The sequence below is a fragment of the Orcinus orca genome, chromosome X (assembly GCF_937001465.1).
Source record: "Orcinus orca chromosome X, mOrcOrc1.1, whole genome shotgun sequence".
Lineage (NCBI taxonomy): Eukaryota > Metazoa > Chordata > Mammalia > Artiodactyla > Delphinidae > Orcinus > Orcinus orca.
In genome coordinates this window covers 93,126,977-93,146,930 of record NC_064580.1, presented here as the reverse complement: position 1 = coordinate 93,146,930, position 19,954 = coordinate 93,126,977, and the positions used below count along the sequence as shown (strand labels likewise).

The 19,954-nt window shown below is 47.8% G+C and overlaps 2 protein-coding genes across 9 annotated transcripts in view; both read left to right on the top strand.

Moving 5' to 3' along the window:
• LOC117198559 (cilia- and flagella-associated protein 251-like) overlaps nucleotides 1-19,954 on the top strand; it is a 92,922-nt gene that overhangs the window by 53,575 nt on the left and 19,393 nt on the right. For 2 of the 8 annotated variants that reach the window (XM_049704445.1, XM_049704438.1), the window contains exon 5: nucleotides 15,835-16,103. The exons of 3 other annotated variants lie outside the window; for them this stretch is intronic. The gene's annotated coding sequence lies outside the window, so the exon portion shown is untranslated. Of the gene's footprint in view, nucleotides 1-10,162; nucleotides 10,428-11,011; nucleotides 15,413-15,834; nucleotides 16,104-19,954 lie in introns of those variants that run through there. 3 more of the 8 variants (XM_049704442.1, XM_049704436.1, XM_049704444.1) reach the window with 2 other exon arrangements.
• Nucleotides 17-18,998, top strand: LOC125962942 (uncharacterized). The gene is made up of 7 exons (XM_049704527.1): nucleotides 17-31; nucleotides 1,352-1,438; nucleotides 1,657-1,844; nucleotides 2,042-2,148; nucleotides 6,747-6,833; nucleotides 17,274-17,493; nucleotides 18,786-18,998. Exons 1-7 carry the CDS (start codon nucleotides 17-19, stop codon nucleotides 18,796-18,798), a joined length of 717 nt encoding a protein of 238 aa, XP_049560484.1. The 3' UTR covers nucleotides 18,799-18,998.

The window sequence follows — 19,954 nt, the reverse complement described above, 5'->3', positions numbered from 1 at the left end:
GAAGTGGGTTAGTTCCATGCGGATCCGCCACGTAAGTGAGAAGAAAGCACTTAGTGTAATAGAAGGAAAAAGAGGGGGAAAGGAGAGGGGAAACGAGGGTGTGAAGATGCTCTGCTGGTGAAGAGAAGGAAGGAAAATAAGAGACATTTTAAAAATGTGTGATTCTAAAATGGTAAAAAAAAACAAAAGAAAAAGAAAGGGGGTGCTGGAGAAGGGGTCAAGGTGGGGTAAAGAGTTAAGTTTTTAGCTGTACAAAACACTCAGCCACCCCAGGAAGTTCCATGCAACTAATGCTTTGCAACATGCTGGGCACAAGCAGTCCCAACTCTTTTCACCAAATACTGAAGGAAAGGCGAAGGGGGAGAATGTTTGTTTGAATATTCTAGTTGACCAAGAGTGAACCTGAAATCCATTTTGATTTCAACACTTTTACATGGCATGCCTCACGAGGTCCAGCGCTGGTGAATATGACTGAGGTTTATCTGCTCATTGCCCATCTGGCTTATGTGCTCTGAAGAAGCCTCTTTCTGACCTTGCTTCAGCAAGTTACCTGAGATGGGAAGGACGAAGGGTAGTGAATGAGTGGAAGCATTTCCTCTTTCTCTGAGATATTTCTATTCTACGTGGCAATGTTCAGGGTAGCGGAAAGAATAGAAAACCTCTAGCAAAAATGTAAGGCTTTTTTCCCCCCCATGCTGGGCCAGAATGCTGGAGCGTTAGAGTGACCTGCTCTCCAGGGACTCACTGCCTTGAAGATCCGATACACTGACCGTTGCCTTCTTTTCCCCTTCAATGCTGTCAGCCAAGAACCCTCACTTCAACTGTGCATCCCTTAGCTATGGGAGGGGGGCTCCTGGAGCCCAATTTCTGTCCTGATGATGGGCCAGAGCCGTGTCACAAAACGCACTGGTTGCACCTCCTCTATGCCTTCCAGAGGACAGGCACTCTGGTTCACTGGAGGCCCGAGGGTCTGGGAATGACCACCAGTCCACTATGTCCTGATTCCTCAAAGGTGTCCAGTACTTTGAAACTGCAGATTGAGCCTGGGTGGTCAAATTACTTCTTTCACCACAAAAAGAAAACTCTTGGGCATACGCTGTTTCAAGTGAAAAGCACATTTTGCGTTCTTGCAGAAGGGAGGCGCAGGGCGGGGTGCCGCACGCCGCCGACCCCCGGCCCAGCTCTCCAGCTGCCAAGGAGCTGGAGCTGCTGCTGACCGAGGAATGACTGCAGACGCCACAAGGAGCACAGGGCTGGGCGGCACACAGCCTGTGCTAGGAGGTGGGAACGCGCATCTATTTGAAAAGCTCCTGGCGCCTGCCGGATTGGCTAAGCTCGCTTGCCATCGGAGTGGGCGGAACCAGTTGTGTGCCGGGCCTCGGGCCCGCCCAGCGGCAGCCGGAAGTGCTTCAGACCCCGCGCTGTCCGCAGTGGCCGGGTGAGTAGTCGGGTTGGTACGTGGAGTGAAGCTGCTGGGCTGCTGCTCTTCTTGCCGCTGCCAGGCTCAGGGCCGCTGGTCGACCCCCACCCTCCGCGCTCCCCTTGGCCTCGATGTTCTCACCGTACGGGCGGCTCTTTGCAGAAGCACGAGCTCCTCGCCCCGCTCCTCTTGGTTATCCCGCGCCCCCCCTCGTTTGTCTTCCTCCCGGTCCGCAGCAGTCTCCAGGGTTCTTGGACGGTCGGAGCTATGGCGTCCCGACATGCGGCGGGCCGCTGTTTGCCTACTCCTCATCAGGACCCTGCCGTTGGAGGGCGACGACCCCCATCCCAGCTGGAAATTCCACTTTGGCTTCTAACCTCTCCTCGCCTGATGTTCCTGACGTCGTTCTGGACTTCTTTGATTGGTAAGCGTGGTCGCCAGGCTGCCATGAGCTGGGAGGGCGGTGGGTGAGTGGGCGACCTCTTAGAAGGAGACGGCTGGAGCAGACGTGGGCCTGGGCTTTTGATCGGCTGCCCACGCGCGCTGCCTGCTAGCCAGTCCCTAGAGGAGTTGGTGGTGGGGCTGGGCACGTCCAGCTGCGATGGAGCCCCCTTGTTTCAGGCCCTGTGTTGCCGTGGTACCTAATAGCTCTGAAATGGCGGGGGTCGGGGAGCTACCGCCCCAGGGTCCACCCCTCCATCTCCAGGGACTGAGTTCTCCTCAGCCAGGTATACTGACCCCTGTGTGTGAGTGCGCGGGGAGGGGGTGATGGTGCGGTGAGGGCCCAAGTTAGTATTCCGCCGTGCTGAGTAGACGGCTAGTGAAACTGGGAGGGCCTCGAGCGGCCTAATCCCAGATTCTGCTGCCCACTCTGCTCCGCCAGATAGGGTCCTCTAGCAACAACCCTTGTTATTAAATGCACCGGATGCATTCCTGCTTATTATCCCTGAATAGTGTTTCCTTGTCAGCCAGCAGAAGGATTCAAACAAGCCAGTCACATCCTTGCTTAGGCACCCGGGTGTACCTCACCCTCTTAGTACTGCAAAGCCCGCTTCCCACAGACCCTTCTGGTTCACGCTGTTCCAGAATGCAACCCCCACGTGTCCTGCATGGCCTGCGATGTCCTCCTCTCCTGGGCTGCCCAAGAGGTGGGTCAGTGGGCCTCCGAACCTGTCCCCATAACCACCCAGAAGGTCTGGACCACTCATGATTAGATGGAGATAAAACCCACAGCTGTAAATTTGCACTGCTAGAAATCTAAACTATTCTGACAGAATTTGTACAGAGAGTAAAGACAAAATAATGATAATAATAATTCCATGCAGCACAAGTGGCAGCACCATAGCAGAAGATGGCTTCAGTCCACCCACCTCTGGCTTGGGGGCCCAGTAATCTGCTGTGCCATTCTATTGCATATGCTTCTGTTGCAGTAGAAATCCTGATCATCCTAATGATAGGGAAAAGCAACCATGGCACTTTTGGGACGCAGTGATGAAATTAAACGCAACTTAAGCCAGAGTCCTTAAAACTTATTAAGCAACCATTGCCATAGGGGAGGCCCCTAACCCTAATGAAACTGATCTGATGCTCTCTGAAGGAAGAAATCTATAAATATGAGCAGATTAGAGAGGACACTTCACACACACACACACACACACACACACACACACACACACACACACACAAGTATATCCAGTGACAAACAAACAAGCAAAAAGAATCAGAGAGAAAGCAATCAGAAAACTTGTACGCAGAGGGAGGAAACAATTTAAGTTGATACAAAGGTCCACAATTTAATCCAGTTGGAAATCTAGAATTTGCTAAAAGAATTTATAGCCTGGTGAGACCTTTGTCCTTGGCAGACAGCTGTCTTCTCACTGTGTCTTCATATGGCCTTTTCTTTGTTCAGTGTGGGGAGAGAGAGAGCTCTGTGGCTTCTGTTCGTCTTCTTATAAGGATACCCCCCTATTGGATTAGAGCTCCAAGCTCATGACCTTGTTTAACCTTGAAGGTCATATCTCCAACTATAGTCACATTGGGGATTAGGGGTTCAACATAGCAATTTGAGGGGAACAGAGTTCAGTGCATAACATCTTTTTTTTTTTTTTTTTACTTTTGGCTGTGTTGGGTCTTCGTTGCTGCGCGTGGGCTTTCTCTAGTTGCGGTGAATGGGGGCTCCTCTTCGTTGAGGTACACGGGCTTCTCACCGCGGTGGCTTCTCTTGTTGTGGGTGCACAGGCTTCAGTAGTTTTGGCCCGCGGGCTCAGTAGTCGTGGTTCGCGGGCTCTAGAACTCAGGCTCAGTAGTTGTGGCACACAGGCTTAGTTGCTCCGCGGCATGTGGCATCTTCCCGGACCAGGGCTCGAACCCGTGTCCCCTGCATTGGCAGACGGGTTCTTAACCACTGCGCCACCAGGGAAGCCCCATTCCATAACATCTTTTTTTTCTTTTTTTAATAACATGTTTATGGGAGTTCAATTGCTTTACACTGGTGTGTTACTTTCTGCTTTATAACAAAGTGAATCAGCTATACATATACATATATCCCCATATCTCTTCCCTCTTGTGTCTCCCTCCCTCCCACCCTCCCTATCCCACCCCTCCAGGTGGTCACAAAGCACCAAGCTGATCTCCCTGTGCTCTGCGGCTCCTTCCCAGTAGCTTTCGGTTTTACATTTGGTAGTGTATATAAGTCCATGCCACTGTCTCATTTTGTCCCAGCTTACCCTTCCCCCTCCCCGTGTCCTCAAGTCCATTCTCTGTTAGGTGTGCGTCGTTATTCCCGTCCTGCCCCTAGGTTCTTTATGACCATTTTGGGTTTTTTCTGTTTTTGAGATTCCATATATATGTGTTAGCATTACGGTATTTGTTTTTCTCTTTCTGACTTACTTCACTCTCTGTGACAGACTCTAGGTCCACCCACCTGACTAGAAATAAGTCAATTTCGTTTCTTTTTATGGCTGAGTAATATTCCATTGTATATATGCCACATCTTCTTTATCTATTCATCTGTCGATGGACGCTTAGGTTTCTTCCATGTCCTGGCTATTGTAAATAGAGCTGCAGTGAACATTGTGGTACATGACTCTTTTTGAATTATGGGTTTCTCAGGGTATATGCCCAGTAGTGGGATTGCTGGGTCGTTTGGTAGTTCTATTTTTGGCTCCTTAAGGAACCTCCATACTGTTCTCCATAGTGGCTGTATCAATTTACATTCCCACCAACAGTGCAGGAGGCTTCCCTTTTCTCCACACCCTCTCCAGCATTTATTGTTTGTAGACTTTTTGATGATGGCCATTCTGTCAGTCCCTAACATCTTGATCTATATTTTGGGTATCTGTGAGGCAAGTGATTCCCAGAGTTCTTTACGTCAAAGGGGACAACATTTAGGCAATGACCCAAGAGTTTATAAAAATGTGAAGATGGGCCCATTTGTTAGCCGGGGCATCGAGTACTAAAATGACTGAAGTTTGGTCAATTGTGCTGACTCTTTGGTCCTGTCCTTTATCATAGGCATCTTGGTTAAGGGGTCGAAAGCAGTAATATGGATGATGGTGACCATACCATAGGTAGTGTACAATGCCCAATATTGCCCACTCAGTTGATTCCAAGGGGCTCCGCAGGTAGCCAAGAAGTCTGGGAGAGGGGTGTCTCCTTCTACCACTATCTCATCTGGCAAGGGACTAAGGACAGCTGAGGCCATGCCCTCTTGCGAGAAAGATATGCCAGAAAGCTATCTGGTATCAAGGAGGCCTCAGTAACCATGCTGAGGTTTTGGGGTGCTGGTTCCATGATCTAAGGCATCCTGGGCACCTGGGTACAGAGGGTCACAGGCCCAGGGTCTGTGAGAACCTCTATTTTGAGGATGGCCCGGTATGTGGCTGACAGTTGCCACTCTAATGGTTTATAATACAAGGCCAAGAAGGGCAGTTTCTTGCCTCAGTACCCCGTGGGCACCTTACAGCCATCATGTGTGGTCCAGAGATGCCATGGGGCATGAACAGAGGTTACTAAAGCCTCAACAATGAAGGAGCCTCTGGAGACACTACTGGGAGTGTCCAGTGATTTAGACTTGGACAGATTCTAGAGTTTTTTGTTGGAAGACGCTTTTAGCGTTTTGTTAATATACATTCTTTTAGTAAATTCTTGATTTCTAATTGGAATAAATTATAAATTGAAACAGAAACAGACATAAAACGAGTTTATATATTGATTGGTTGATGAAAGTGTTGTAACCAGAGGCTCGCAGGAACCTAACCCTGTATTTCCCCTAGGAGCAGTGGTTTAGTAGTCACTGATTCATTACTTGTGGTGACTTTGTAGGACATATAGTGAACACACACACACATTGCAGGAACTGATGTTCCTTGGTCAACGTGTGGGAGTACATTAGGATGACAGTGATGCTCAGGGCCTGGTTCCCATTCCCATGCCCTCTGGGAGGAAAGAGCCCTGCTGAAGGTCTCAGGTGTGTTGGGTGAGCACATCAGAGAGCTTTGGAAAGCCCAGCTGTCTGCAGGGCTCTGGCTGGCTACTTGCGTATACTCAGCCAAGACACCTCCAGGCTGGAAATACATGATTAGTGAGAGAAACGCCAGCTCCCAGAATGAATGTCTTTGAGAAGACAGCCTTGAGGCCTAAGAGTGTGAAATGACTTTGTTGGGCGAGGGCCAGAAGGTTGTCTCTCTGTGTCAAGCCGTATGCCCAGTTCTAAAATCAGAGGTGTACAAGAGCAAGGTTGACATGGGTATGACAAGAAAATGCCCAGATGGGGAAATGTGACTTTGTGCTAGAGGCCGTAGACTTGTTAGCTCAGCTCAGGAGGGCACTGAGGGTGGAAGAGTACTTTTCCTGGGGCAATCAGCTGCCCCTGGAAGGACAGCCACCGACCTGGAGAGCTGTGTCCATTGCTGATTACAAACTGGGGCTCTTTAGGGGGTTGAGGTAATGCATTTTTCTGAGGGCTGCCCCCTGCCTGCTTCCTCTCCTCTCCACTTCCCAGAATGCCTGCCCCCGCTCCCGCAGCCCCTCATCCTGCTTGGTAACGTGGACCCAGTCTTTGTGCCCCATCCTCTGGATAAAAGCTGGGGCGGGGGAGGAGGAGTCTGCCTCACTGCGTGCTTCTGGCTGACTCACCGTGGGGAGAGAAGGGGGTGGGGAGAGAAGGGGGTGGGGGAGAGAACGTGTACCCATACGACTATACATGTCTACATGTGTGCAGGAGAAGGGAAAGCCCTGGAAAGGTGACAGCTGCGCTCTTCTCTGCTGCTTGTCCTCTGGAAAACAATGTGGCCTTTACTGATGACCAGTGACTTCTCTGTTTCAGCAAAAACTATGCAAATGAAAGTGGTCCAGAAGGTTTTGGACAGGATGCTGATGGGATATGGTATCCATCTGACTCCACATATTGGAGGTAAACCGCTTATAGATGTTGAGGGCTTTTTGGTTTTTTTGGTGAAGTATAGTTGATTTACAGTGTTGTGTTAATTTTGGGCACACAGCAAAGTGATTCATATATATATATATATATATATACACACACACACACACATATATATATATATATATATATGTGTATATATATCTCCTTTTTCATATTGTTTTCCATGATGGTTTATCACAGGATATTGAATATAGTTCCCTGTTCTATACAGTAGCACCTTGTTGTTTATCCATTGTATATATAACAGTTTGCATGTGCTAGTCCCCAACTCCCAATCCTTCCCTCCCCTACACCACACCCCCCACCGCCTTGGCAACCCCAAGTCTGTTCTCTATGTGTGTAAGTCTGTTCCTGTTTTGTAGGTAAATTCATGTGTAGACACCTGGGGTTTTTCTGTTGAGGAGAGCTGAAACACAGGAAGGCAGCCCACCACGTAAGCATACCAGTGGCCCTCTCCCAGGCTCTACACCTTTGCCTCTCGAGATCCCACCTTCCTGACTTGCAGAGACCTGCAGTCGGGGTGCTCCTGGGCTCCCAACCTCCAGGCCTTTTGCTCTGACCCTGGAATTTCTCCCACTTCTCTGGCTTCACATGCACGAGGCCTTCTGCTCGCTCCACACTCCCTTGAGAAGGTCCCACACGTGAAGTACACTCCCTGGTGTGAGTGGAGGAGCACTACCCACAGAATGGGCGTGCAGGCCAGAGGGCGCTATGGTGCTCAAGGTAGAATTTTCTGCTCCATCTGTCAGGCTCTGTGGGGAGAGCAGTTGAGCACACCTTCTGTGCACCCTGGGTACTCACCATATAGAGTTTCTTCAAAACTGAGCATGTGATCTCTGTCTAGTCTACGTCACCTACCCGGGACCCAGGTGCTTGCCCCTCTGTCCCGCAAGCCTTCAACTCCCACCAGGTTGGTTGTATTGGTTCTACCTCCGGAAAACATCCCAAGTCTCTTCTTATCTCTCTGTTGATCATGAGCCACCCCCAGATCAGGCCTTGGGCATCTTCCTACTGAATTTCTGCAACAACTTCCCAGCCTCTCGTCGCCCTAATATTAGTGTTGGTCCCTCTAATCCATTCAGCACACTGCAGTCAGCATGGTCTTTATAAATCAAGCCTGATTATGTCAGGAACATCTGATGACTTCAGCTGTCCAATAAAACCCAAACCCTTTAGACTAGCATTCAGATTTCTAGAGCAGAGGTGAGAACTGGCAAAGAAAGAGAAATAGAAACCACCACGAAGCCAATGAGTCAGTTTCTTTCTGTATTCCCTCCTAGCCTTCCCCTTAGAAAGGGCAGCTAGCCTGGGCCACACAGCTTGAAGTGACAGGAAACCTGCCCTAAGCCCACAGAACAGGAGTAGTATTCTTTGGCCCAGGGGACACCCAGGAACCCTAAGCCAATGACAGAGAAAAGGAAGGGTACATTAATTAGAGGTTCTATGGGAGGTTGAACTAGATACCAACTCTGAGGAGCTAATGAACGCTCATAGTTCATATTTGTGGAAATGAATACAAGCCTTCTGAATATGCGGTGCCTCCACCCTAGAGAGCACACGGCTGTGAGGATTTGGCACTTGGGGGTAGACCAGTGAGGGCACCATTTGCCCTGGGAGCTACCTGGAAAACCAAGGCCATTGCCCTGGGCCCTGAGCTTTGGAGGTGGGTCCCCTGACTGTTGCTTTCCCTTTGCTGCATTGTTCCCTCCAGCGTGTGAGGGGATAAGGTGTAGCGCGCATGTTCCAAGGTGAGTGTGTGTGTACCTAGGGGCTGGGAGGCTGGGGTGGAGAAGGCAGAAAGCAAGCTCCTTCAGTAGCCTTGCGTTAGAAGGACAGCAGTGGCTCTAGGTGGGGACCTTAGGGAGGAGAGCGAGGGCTAGAGGGCTGGGTATAGGGGAATTCAGGTGTTAGAGCACAGCCCCTGCCCCTTGTATGATATCGTTTGGGGCAGTGGGCCCAAACACTGGTCGGTGTCAGGGAGTAGCTGCCTCCTTTCCTCCTTTCCATGTTCTCCTATATCTCAGCAGAGACTTAACAACCACAATTTAAAAACACCGAGCCCATTCTCCCATTGTTTTAAGCAAGATAGCATCTCAGCAGGCAGCCAGGGCCAGAAGGAGGGAACAGGGCCGAGGGCCAAGCTCTGGGGATTGTCAGGTGTGGAGAATCTGCATTATCTCTGAGGCACCTCATCACCATCTTTCAGACTCTGATCTGTTTACACCTGCTGCCTAAGGTGGGAGGGGGTGGGTTACATTACTTTTTTGGAATGCAAACCTGGGACATATGAGACAAACGAGGTCCCTGGATAGATTTGGCCAAATATTCGATGAAGAGGGGAGTGCAAGAACAACTTTAGACTTTCTTTATACAGAAGGGGGCACCGCAGGTGCTAAGTCTGGGGATGTCGTGTGTGTGTGTATGTGTGTGCACGTGTGTGCACGCACGCGTGTGAGTGTGTGTACTTGGGGAGCAAGGAGGACAGTAGGTGGGGTAGTTGCTCTCTGAATGGAGTGCGTGGCAGGGCTGGGGGAAGCGGAGAACAAAGCCGAACACTTTGGGGCAAGGTGTGTGTCCTAGGAGGTAACTTCCCTGCCTGGCCTGCAACTGCAGCATGCTCTGGAGAGGAAGGAAGCTCAGCCCAGGGGGGCAGGAGAAGAGGAAGGTGAGCATCTGCCAGGGGCCCATAGGTACCACGGGAGCAAGGTTAAAGTTGCTGGGGGGTGTCTCGCTGGGAGAAAAGAGCACCTGGATAGAGATTTGCAACTTGATTCTGGAAGAGAGTGAGACTCTAGCAATCAAGGAGTGAACATACCGGCTTACATTTTGAATTGCTTTAATTGAAGGAAGAAAGAGGCAGCAGGAGAATGAGAGCTGACACTGGACAGAGTTGAGTAGAGACGTCAGGACAGAGAGGATGAGGGATGAGGGTCAAGAACAGTGAGGACAGGAAGGAGAACACTGCCTAGAGATAAGTGGTAGTCTCAAGAGCACTCAAAACCCATTCGAACCATTGCCTGCTCCACGGGCAAGTTGAGCCGAGCCCATCCCCAGGTCTGTGAGGTTATCAGCGGCAAGCAGGATCCAGGCGGTGGCACCTACCCTGGGAGAGTCACCTGCCATCACACCTGTTCCTCTTCTCAAGCAGGGCTTCAGGGAGAATGGGCCAAGGGCTTCAGAGTTTAGGGACCCCTAGATCTCCCTGTGAGGCCTCCCACTAGATTGAGTCGAACCTCTCTTTGTGTGTGAGGTGGAGGAGAGCCTCAGGGTTTAACCCGTTCTTCCTCTTCCCCCACAAGTTCGCAAGCAGAAGCCTTGGGAACTTTGTCCTGTTCAGGTTCAAAGAGGAGCTTTATTTTCCCTCAAGAAGGAAGGGGCAGTGAGAAGAGGAGGAGGAGGAGCGAGGGAAAGCTAGCAAAGCAGCTTCCCTCTGGGCAAGAGAACTGGAAGCCACAGTGTTGTGAAAAGCAGCTGCCTGAGGGCGTCGCCCAGCCCAGCACCTCCTATGACACAGGCACTCCCATATCGTGGAGTGAAGGAATAAATGAGACATTTTTTATTCTTCCTCCCTTCGCCTTTCCTTTGAACCCTGAACCTGTGATAGACACTAGGGAGAGAGAGACGTTGGAGCAGTGAAGTTCAAAGAGGAAGGGAAGTGGTTACCCGCACAACTTTTCTTGCCTTCCTGAGCTCATCAGAGAGGACAGTGATAGGTTATGGAGCTGAGGTCATCACTGCAAAGATGGGATTTAGGCACCTTATCTGGAGGCTTCTTGTCTTAGTTCTGGCCACTATAGCAAATATCCCATAGACTGAGTGGCAACAACAGAAATTTATTTCTTATCCTTCTGGAGGCTGGGAAGTCCAAAACCAAGGTGCTGGGCATTTTGGTTTCCGGTGAGAGCGCTCTTCCTGGCTTGCTGATGACTGCCTTCTGGCTGTGTGCTCACACTGTGTAAAGAGAGAGAGTTCTGGCATCTCTTCCTCTTCTTGTAAGGGCACTAATCCCATCATGGGGAGCCCCCCCCATGACCTCACCTGAGCCTAATTACCTCCCAGATACCATCACACTGTTAGGCTTTCAACATGGATTTTGGAGGGTACACAAACATGCAGTCCGTAACACATGTTTTTTTAATTTATTTTAGTTTTTGGCTGTGTTTGGTCTTCGTTTCCTGCGCGTGGGCTGTCTGCGGTTGTGGCGAACGGGGGCTACTCTCCATTGAGGTGCGCGGGCTTCTCACTGCAGTGGCTTCTCTTGTTGCGGAGCCCGGGCTCTAGGCGCATGGGCTCCGGTAGTTGTGGCACACGGATTCAGTCGTTGTGGCTCGCGGGCTCTAGATCACAGGCTCAGTAGTTGTGGCGCACGGGCTTAGTTGCTCCACGGCATGTGGGACCTTCCCGGACCAGGGCTCAAACCCGTGTCCCCTGCATTGGCAGGCGGATTCGTAACCACTGCACCACCAGGGAAGCCCAGTCCGTAACACTTGGAATTTTCCTGTTAGAGATGTATGGATACTTTAGCTAAGTTTGCACACTGATCACTGCTAGCATATAAGGCGGCCCCTCTGGGCAGATAAGTAGAACAAGTTTCCCTTCTTCTGGGCTGCATTTCTGTGCCAGGACACATGGCTTGATGAGGGGAATGTGGACTGCATTTCAGCTCCCGTTTGCTCTTTTAGCTGGGAGCCCTTGGACAGGGCTCTGTGCTGGCCCTTTAGGGTCCTCAGGATTCCACCGAAAGGGATGGAATTGCCTGAGTGGCACTGAATGGTCTAGAATGAGAAGTACGACCCTGGGATTGGTGGGGTCCCTGGCTCCCCGGCCCTGCTGGGTTTTGTTAACTGTCTTACACAGCTTCCATTCTCTAAAGGCATGTGAGGGGTGCAAAAGGTTGTAATAAAGGACTGTGTTTATAGGAACCCCTGTCCCTACATAGCACATTGCTGGGGCTTGTTCAGAGTAACCCTAAATGCTGGAGTCTGGGATTTGCCCTAACACAGAGACCCATTTACTTCTCAGTTGTCATTCAGACAATTATTCCCAGTAGAACTTTGCTTTCTGAAGCATTAGGCTTGGAGTAACACATTTCTGTCTTTGCAGCTCAGCTTCTGGGCAGTTATCCTTCAGGGAAGCCAGCAGGTTGAATCACAAGAGTCACACAGGTTTCTGTAGCAGCAGTGTGATGTAATACACAGAGAATAATATGGCCTAGCTGTAGAGCTGGTTAAAGACAGCTTTGAGCCAATAGAAAATAAAAACTTCTTTGTGCACGGTGCCTTACAGTTCACTATATGGACCTGGGGTTCTGAGAAAAAAGAAACACACTCAAACGCATGCTCACACATTCACTCACACTTACACATTAAATCTGTAACGCATATAAGCATTCTCACACATTCACTTACACAAACACTCACATGCTGACCCATTCACGCACAAATATAGTTACACATGCTCTTAACATTTTCACATCAACATGTTCACACACGTGGACATGCTCACCCATTTTTCACACAGGAACATGCTGGTGCATTCACACGTAGACTCCTACACTCGCATTCACTCACACGTGAACATGCTCGCACACGGACGTACCTGCATAGCTACTGAAACAAATGTGCTAAAACGCATACACACTCACAGATCACTGACACGTGAACAGGTTCACACGTTCACACAAATGAACATGCTCACACGTACGTGCATATTAACTCAGTCACACACAGGAATGTGCTCACACCCTGACAGACACAATGTCATCCACTCACAAACTGATAGTCACTCGCACACAGACATGCTCACGTACACTCATACTCACACATCCACTCACACACATAAAATCATACGTTCATTCACACTTGCACATGAACATACACCTATCGACTCACAGTCATTCCCACACGAACACACACATTCAGTCACCCATAGGAGCACATTCTCACACTCCTTCACACGAATGAGCACAGTCACATTAACATGCGTATATGCGCAAACATGCTCACACATTAACTCACACGTAGATGCACTCATGTCCAATCACAGGACACTCACACTTTCATGCAAACTAAGATGTTAACATTGTCACCAACATGAACGTGTTCTCACACACAAAACTGCTCCTCCATTTACTCACACACGAAAATGTTCATATGTTAATCCACACATGAATACAGTCACACAGTCACATTCTGAATGTACACATATTAACACACATTTCAGTACAATTACACATATACTAACATGTTCATTCCACAGATACCCATATTCACACATTCACTGAATGAACATATTCACACTTTAACATACTCAAACACAGAAAACCTTACACACTTATTGACACAAAGGAAAATGTTCACATAAATGCACATCCTTATATTCGATCACACACACAAAGCTGCTCAGACACTCATGAGCACAAGCAGACATTAACATGATCAAACAAACATATTGACATATTCACTCACATGAACTTGCTCAGAGATTAATTCGCATATACAGACACACCCCACATACACTTACAACTTCACTTAAAATTATACATCGTGCTCACATACATAAACTTGCTTACACATTCAGTTGCACACAGGAAAAATAATTATACATCAATACCTTCACACACACCAGCTTTTTCATACCTTAATTAGTTCATGTGAATATGCTCCCTTACATGCACATGCTCACACACCTAGATATGAATGAGCACACAAATTCATTTAAACACACACAAAAACTTTCACACTTGCACATTAACATGCCCAAAACACAAACGTGTTCAGACTTTCATTTACATATGTTCATGCTCAAACACACAAGTATATTCAGACATTCACCCACACATAAACATACCTAAACATTAACATTCCCAGACACACAAACGTGCTCACGTTATCTCACTAACAAGTGGACACTCCCACTTTCACTCACATTCGCACATAAACACACACACACATTCTCATGGACTTACATACGGACATGACTGCACACTCACACACAGTCACTCCCTACGGGCACTCACACACATTCACACATGGACATGCTTTCACCTTTATTTAAAAAATAACATTCACACATACACATCACTCATGCATGAACAAGTTCACACACATGAACACGTTCACATATTCACACAGCTGCGTGCTCATAAACACACATGCTCTCATGTTTATTTAAAAAACAGCATTCACGCACACCCCAAAAACACTCATGCACAGACATGGACATGATCAGACTTTCACATATAGACAGGATCATATTCACACACACAATCTCTCACATTCAAACTCACATACACTCACATACTCACAGTTGCACATAGACATGCTCACATTATCACTTCCACACAAATGAATGCACTTTTAATCACAAACATAATCACATTGACTCACAGAAAAGAATACACACATTAACATGCCCCTACACAAAAGTATGTTTACATATTCATTAACACACACATGTTCCTGTATTCACTTAAACTTGCATTTAATAATATGCCCCATATATATGTGTGTGTGTGTGTGTGTGTGTGTGTGTGTGTATATATATATATATATATATGCTCATGCATTTACTGACATAAACATTTTTGTACATTTACTCCGACACAAATGTACAAAAAGACAAATACAAAGCATGCATTCACTCACATTCCTGAACATACCTGATATGCTTCTACATTCATTCAAACACGGGAACATGATCACATGTATATACTTACACAGTCATTTGCACACAAACATGAACATGTTCACATATGCACACAGTGAACCTGCTCATAAACTCACAGGTACCCTCATTAACACAGTCATGTACATGCATCTGATCAACATTCTCACATACACATACACTCATGCATTGACTCAGAAATAGATGCACACATTAACAAGCTCACAAAAATGAGTACGGTTACACATTCACTCACAGATGAACATGCTACCATCATGCACATGCTTACAAATTCACTCATACACGTGAACACACAGAAACACACATTACCACACTGACATGTGAACAGGCTCCATTCACTCTTAAACACAGACATGATCACATACATCCACAAGTTACACATTCACTCATATGAACGTGCTCACAGACTTACTCCCATTCCTAGATAGACTGACATATGCACACATTCGTTCCAATACAAATATACTCAATTTAACGTGGTTATGCATTCACTCACCCACCCGAATATGCCTCACGTATATGGTGTCACTCATACATTTACTTACGTGCATCAGCCTACTCATCCTTAACATGTTCACACCCTCACATGCACAAACACTAACCTGTTTAAATGTCCAAATTCTTTTTTTCTCTCTCTACTGGTAGGTTTTTTACTATTGCTGACATATTAACTATACAGTTTTTAATGACTCTGCCCCTATTGGCACCAGCCACCTCCAGACGGAAATCAGGGAACAATTCACCCTGTGCAGCAGAGTGCCTCTATATGGGGACATTTTAGTTTTGCTGGCAGTGGTAAAATTAAAAGTATCGGATATGCTTGGACTTAAAGGGTAATTGGGGACTCAACGTCCTGGAAGGAAAGGGGGGAAGGTCTCAAACTCTAGAAGCTGGGTCTTGAAACTTCATTGAATCGCAGGCATGTCAATCCTCGCCTTTCAGCCAATGAGTTTAGAGCTCCCTATGCGGGGTGGGGGGAGGGATGGGGGGGAAGCAGTTCTCTGTTTACCCTTCGAAGTTGTGGCTCCCGTCAACTGCCTATCAGATTCTTTCCCGCCTTGTCCAACGGCCTCCCAGGCACAGTTATGGTTGGCTGCTCCTCGGGCCCCTCCCCCCGACCCTTCCTGTCACGAGTCCTCCAAAGGCCACCATCACAGACTGTTCCGCTGTCTGCCGCCATCTTCTCTGCCTCCCACCACCCCCACCCCCCTCACCCGCCCCGTCCCGGCAGGCTCTGCTGCCAGCAGCGACGCTTAGCTCGGCAGCAGCCATTTTTGCCAACTAGGTCTAGCAGCCGGATCGCTTCTCTGGTTGAGGCACGGACTGGTGCATCTTTCCTGCCATCTCTGCCACAGAAATGCAGGGCTCAGCCACAGGTGGTCAGAACAGAGCAGGCAGTGGCATGGCCAGCATCCCTGGCCCAGTCCCAGGAGGAGCGGTGCGGGAAGAACGGCGTGGCAGGGGTCGCAGTGTCGCCGCCCATAGGGATTTACAGGCGGTAGTGCGAGCCCTTTGGGAAGAGCAGGGCGCCCAGCCCATAGTCCAGGAGGACTGGGGTGTAAAGCTGGTAGAAGAGCAGGAAGAGGCAGAAGAGGAGGAGGAGGAAGTGGAGGAGGCTGAAGAGGACGAGGAGAAGAAAGAAGAGGCGGAGGAGGGAGACAGAGACAAGGAAGAGGACAAGAATTATGTGGACAAAGAGGAGGAGGAGGAGGACGGTGAGGAGGGCGCAGAAGTGGTCGCGGGTATCTGTGAGTTCCCCACCGCGCGGTTTCGGTCCCTTCCCTTCTAGACCCCGTATTCGTTATAAAGGCCGTATCCTGGCCCGGCCGCTCGCCGGCCACGCGGTGGTCAGGCGCTGCACTTGGGAGCCCAGGGAGCCGGGAGAGAGAGGGGACCAGATGCTGGAAGGCGAGTGCCAGGCAGAGGGCAACCCGCCCTGGGAGCCGCGGGAACCTGCAGAGGGGGCGGCATCCTAGAAGGCAGAGGAACCAGCGGCGGCAGCAGTGGAGGCCGAGTTCTGGTTGGGCGAGGTCCTGGCTGATAACTCCGAGTCCTGGGAGGCTGGGGCCTGAGGACCCGACGACGGGGCCGAAGCGGGCGAGGGGCGGCCCAGACCTCAGGCCCTTGCAGCCCCTGCTGGGGCATCGGCCTCAAAGGCAGGCCGTGCTCAGCGTTGGCCTCTGGCGGTTAGGCAGCGGGTCAAAGCTCTCAAAAACCTTCAGGCAAGATATGCACAAGTAGAAGCCCAATTCTCTAAAGACCTTTAGGATCTTGAGAAAAAGTATGCTGCCTTCTACCACCCGAGGGGCAAACAAATGGCATACCTCACTTTTGGCTGACAGGCTTCTAAAAACGTAAAGATTCTCAGTAGGATGACCTGAGAAAATGATGAAATGGCACAGGGGCACTTTTCAGTGGTTGAGGAATCAATGAGCTTCGCCGTAGAATTTGTCTTTAAATCGGGTGAACGTTTTCCAGTGACGTTCTGGCAGAAACATACAAACATGCTCTCAGGATCAGATGATTTCGATCCCTTCTCCAAAGGGCCAGAAGTAATCAGCAGCACAGTGTGTGAGATCTACTGGAAAGAGGGGGAAAATGTTGTGAAAACTGTCAAGCAGCAGAAGTGTGAGGGCCATGGAAGTGTTGTATCAACCAGTAGGAGCATGGCCAGCTATTCTTTTCATTTCTTTATTTATTTTCTGACATATTTGTCTTCTCCAGATCCTCCCGAGGGCAGAGAACTAGATTCTGCTGCTGATGTTAAATCGGGAAATGTTGTCCACCACCTTGTGATGCCAAAGTCCGTATCATTCGACACTAAAGAAGAGAGTGAACATCGGTATGAAAATGCTGATGAAGAGGAAGAGGATGGAAATGAGAAACCAGAAGAAGGACCCAAGCTGGATATGGTCTCAGCAGAGGGCAGCTCTGGAGAATACAGGTATTATTGAATAGTGCAAGCATTCCTGACATATACCTGTTAATAACAGCTTTATGTTTTGTTTTGTTTACATCCTTAATCTACTTTTTGTTTATCTTTTTAACATCTTTACTGGAGTATAATTGCTTTACAGTGGTGTGTTAGTTTCTGCTTTATAACAAAGTGAATCAGCTCTAGTATACCTATATCCCCATTTCTCTTCCCTCTTGCATCTCCCTCCCACCCTCCCTATCCCACCACTCTAGGTGGTCACAGAGGTCCGAGCTGATCTCCCTGTGCTATGCAGCTGCTTCCCACTAGCTATCTATCATGTTTTTAATAATTTTTGTAAAGTAAATAAGAAAAAATTGATGAAATTTAGTTTTGGAAGAACAGTTTAATGTTAATAATGTACTTGTATTCTAGATGGTATAGAAGGCAGTGTGTTCTGAAATGTATTTCATTTACAGCCACAAGTCGTTTGTCCTGTAGCTTTAAGACTACTACAGATGGGAAATTTATCAGACCTGGAAATAGAGACCTATATTTTTTTAGAGGTCTAAAATATAGAGACCTATATTTTTAGAGAGTGGCCACGAGGAGAAGCAGCTAAAGCGACCAAGCTGTGCACTAGCTGTACCTTCATCACCTGGCCACAGAAATGGAGTCTCTTGGAATAACAATGCCTTTGAGAAGGTGACTGCTTACAAAGTACTAAAAAGTTAAGGATTTCAAATAAGACTGCATTTGATGAGTAATTCACAAATATTACTTCAATTTAGATTTTTTATTCAAAAGAAAAATTAGCCATAGTAAGATTATTGGCTATTACTGAGTTGGTAATTCAGTCTTAGTTTCTCTTTCCTCTACCCATTCATCTTTTCCTTTCTCTCTCTCACCTCTCTCGCAATATCACACTCTTTCTTTCTCCCTTTCTTAATTTTTACACCTGCGGATGTTTGATAATAGCCTCCTTCTCACTTTACAGTTACGGATACCAGAGGTCTGGGAATATAAGGGATTTATGATTTGTGTAAGGAGCATAGGCTCTTAAGGTGGAAAGACATTTAAATCACAGAGTGGCCTTTCAAGAACAAAAGCTAGCATTTATAGTGGTGGGCAAGAGAGAGATGAGGTTGGTGTGATGAAATGATGTGCACCATGACAACCAAGGGTCTGGGTTACAAGAAGAAAACGTTTTGTTTTCTCCTTGGAGAGCCAACAGATGTTCATAGTATTGACTCCTATTTAGAAAGTCCCTGGTGCATGTTATTGGTGTACAATTGTTAATTGACTCTTCTCCCACCCTACAGTTGGAAGGCATAAAAAGAAGTGGACAGCGAAAGAAAAGAAGAATTTGTTCTTCACGGATATTCTAGTTTTCATTAGCCCACAATACAAATGTTGTTTCAAAATTCAACATCCCAAAATGATATTAACTGACATCTGACTTTATTCTTACCGTTGACAGATAAATTTGACAGTATTGTTCACATTGAAAATAAAAGCTTGTTTGACATGAATAAGCTGCAGAGTTGGGTTTTTTTTACATAAATAATACTGACTCCAGTGTATCTTGGTTCTATTTATTTCGGCCCACCTAACTTTCATATAAAGGGATTTCTTTCAACTAGTTGATAAGCCTGTTTGACATCCTTTATAGCAGCCTCAAATAAATTGAAATATTAGATTATAAACAAGTTGTGTGGCAATAGTGATGGTGGCCCAGCCTCTAGTATATGTTACTGAAAGAAACTGATGGATGACCTAGCTTGCCTGGAGACCAGATGGTGCTAGTGGCCTGCCATGGAGCAGCAGCATCAGCGTCTGCTGGGAACGTGTTTGAAATGCAAATTCTCAGACCCTGCTCCAGACCTGCTGAATTGGATATTCTGAAGGTAGGCTGCTAGCCATCAGGTTTTCACAAGTCCTCCAAGTGCTACTGAAGCACACTAAAGTTTCAGAACTGCTGCTTTAGAGCAATGGGGGAAACGTTTAACTACACCCACAGTAGGACCAGCCTTAATTCACTGACTTGGTACTATTGCAGGTAAACTGAACAGGATGGTAAGATCTGGACTGAGGAAGACACTAGAATTCTCAGGGTCCTGAGACACAAAGACCTCCCGGAGGGATGTGTTAGTTTCCTAGGGTTACCGTAACAAACTACCACAAAGCAGGTGGCTTAAAACAACCGAAATTTATTCTCTCACCGTTCTGGAGGACAGAAGTCTTATGTCAAGGTGTCAGCAGGGTTGGTTCCTTCTGGAGGCTCAGAGGAAGGATCTGTTCCATGCCTCTCTCCTAGTTGCTGGTGGTTGCTGTCAATCCTTGGCATCATTTGGCTTGTATATGCACGATTCCACGCTCTTTCTTCATCTTTACGTAGTGTTTTCCCCTGTGTCTCTGTTTCTGTGTTCTTTCTCTTCTTATAAGGACACCAGTCATATTGGATTAAGGGCCCACCCTAATCCAGTATGAC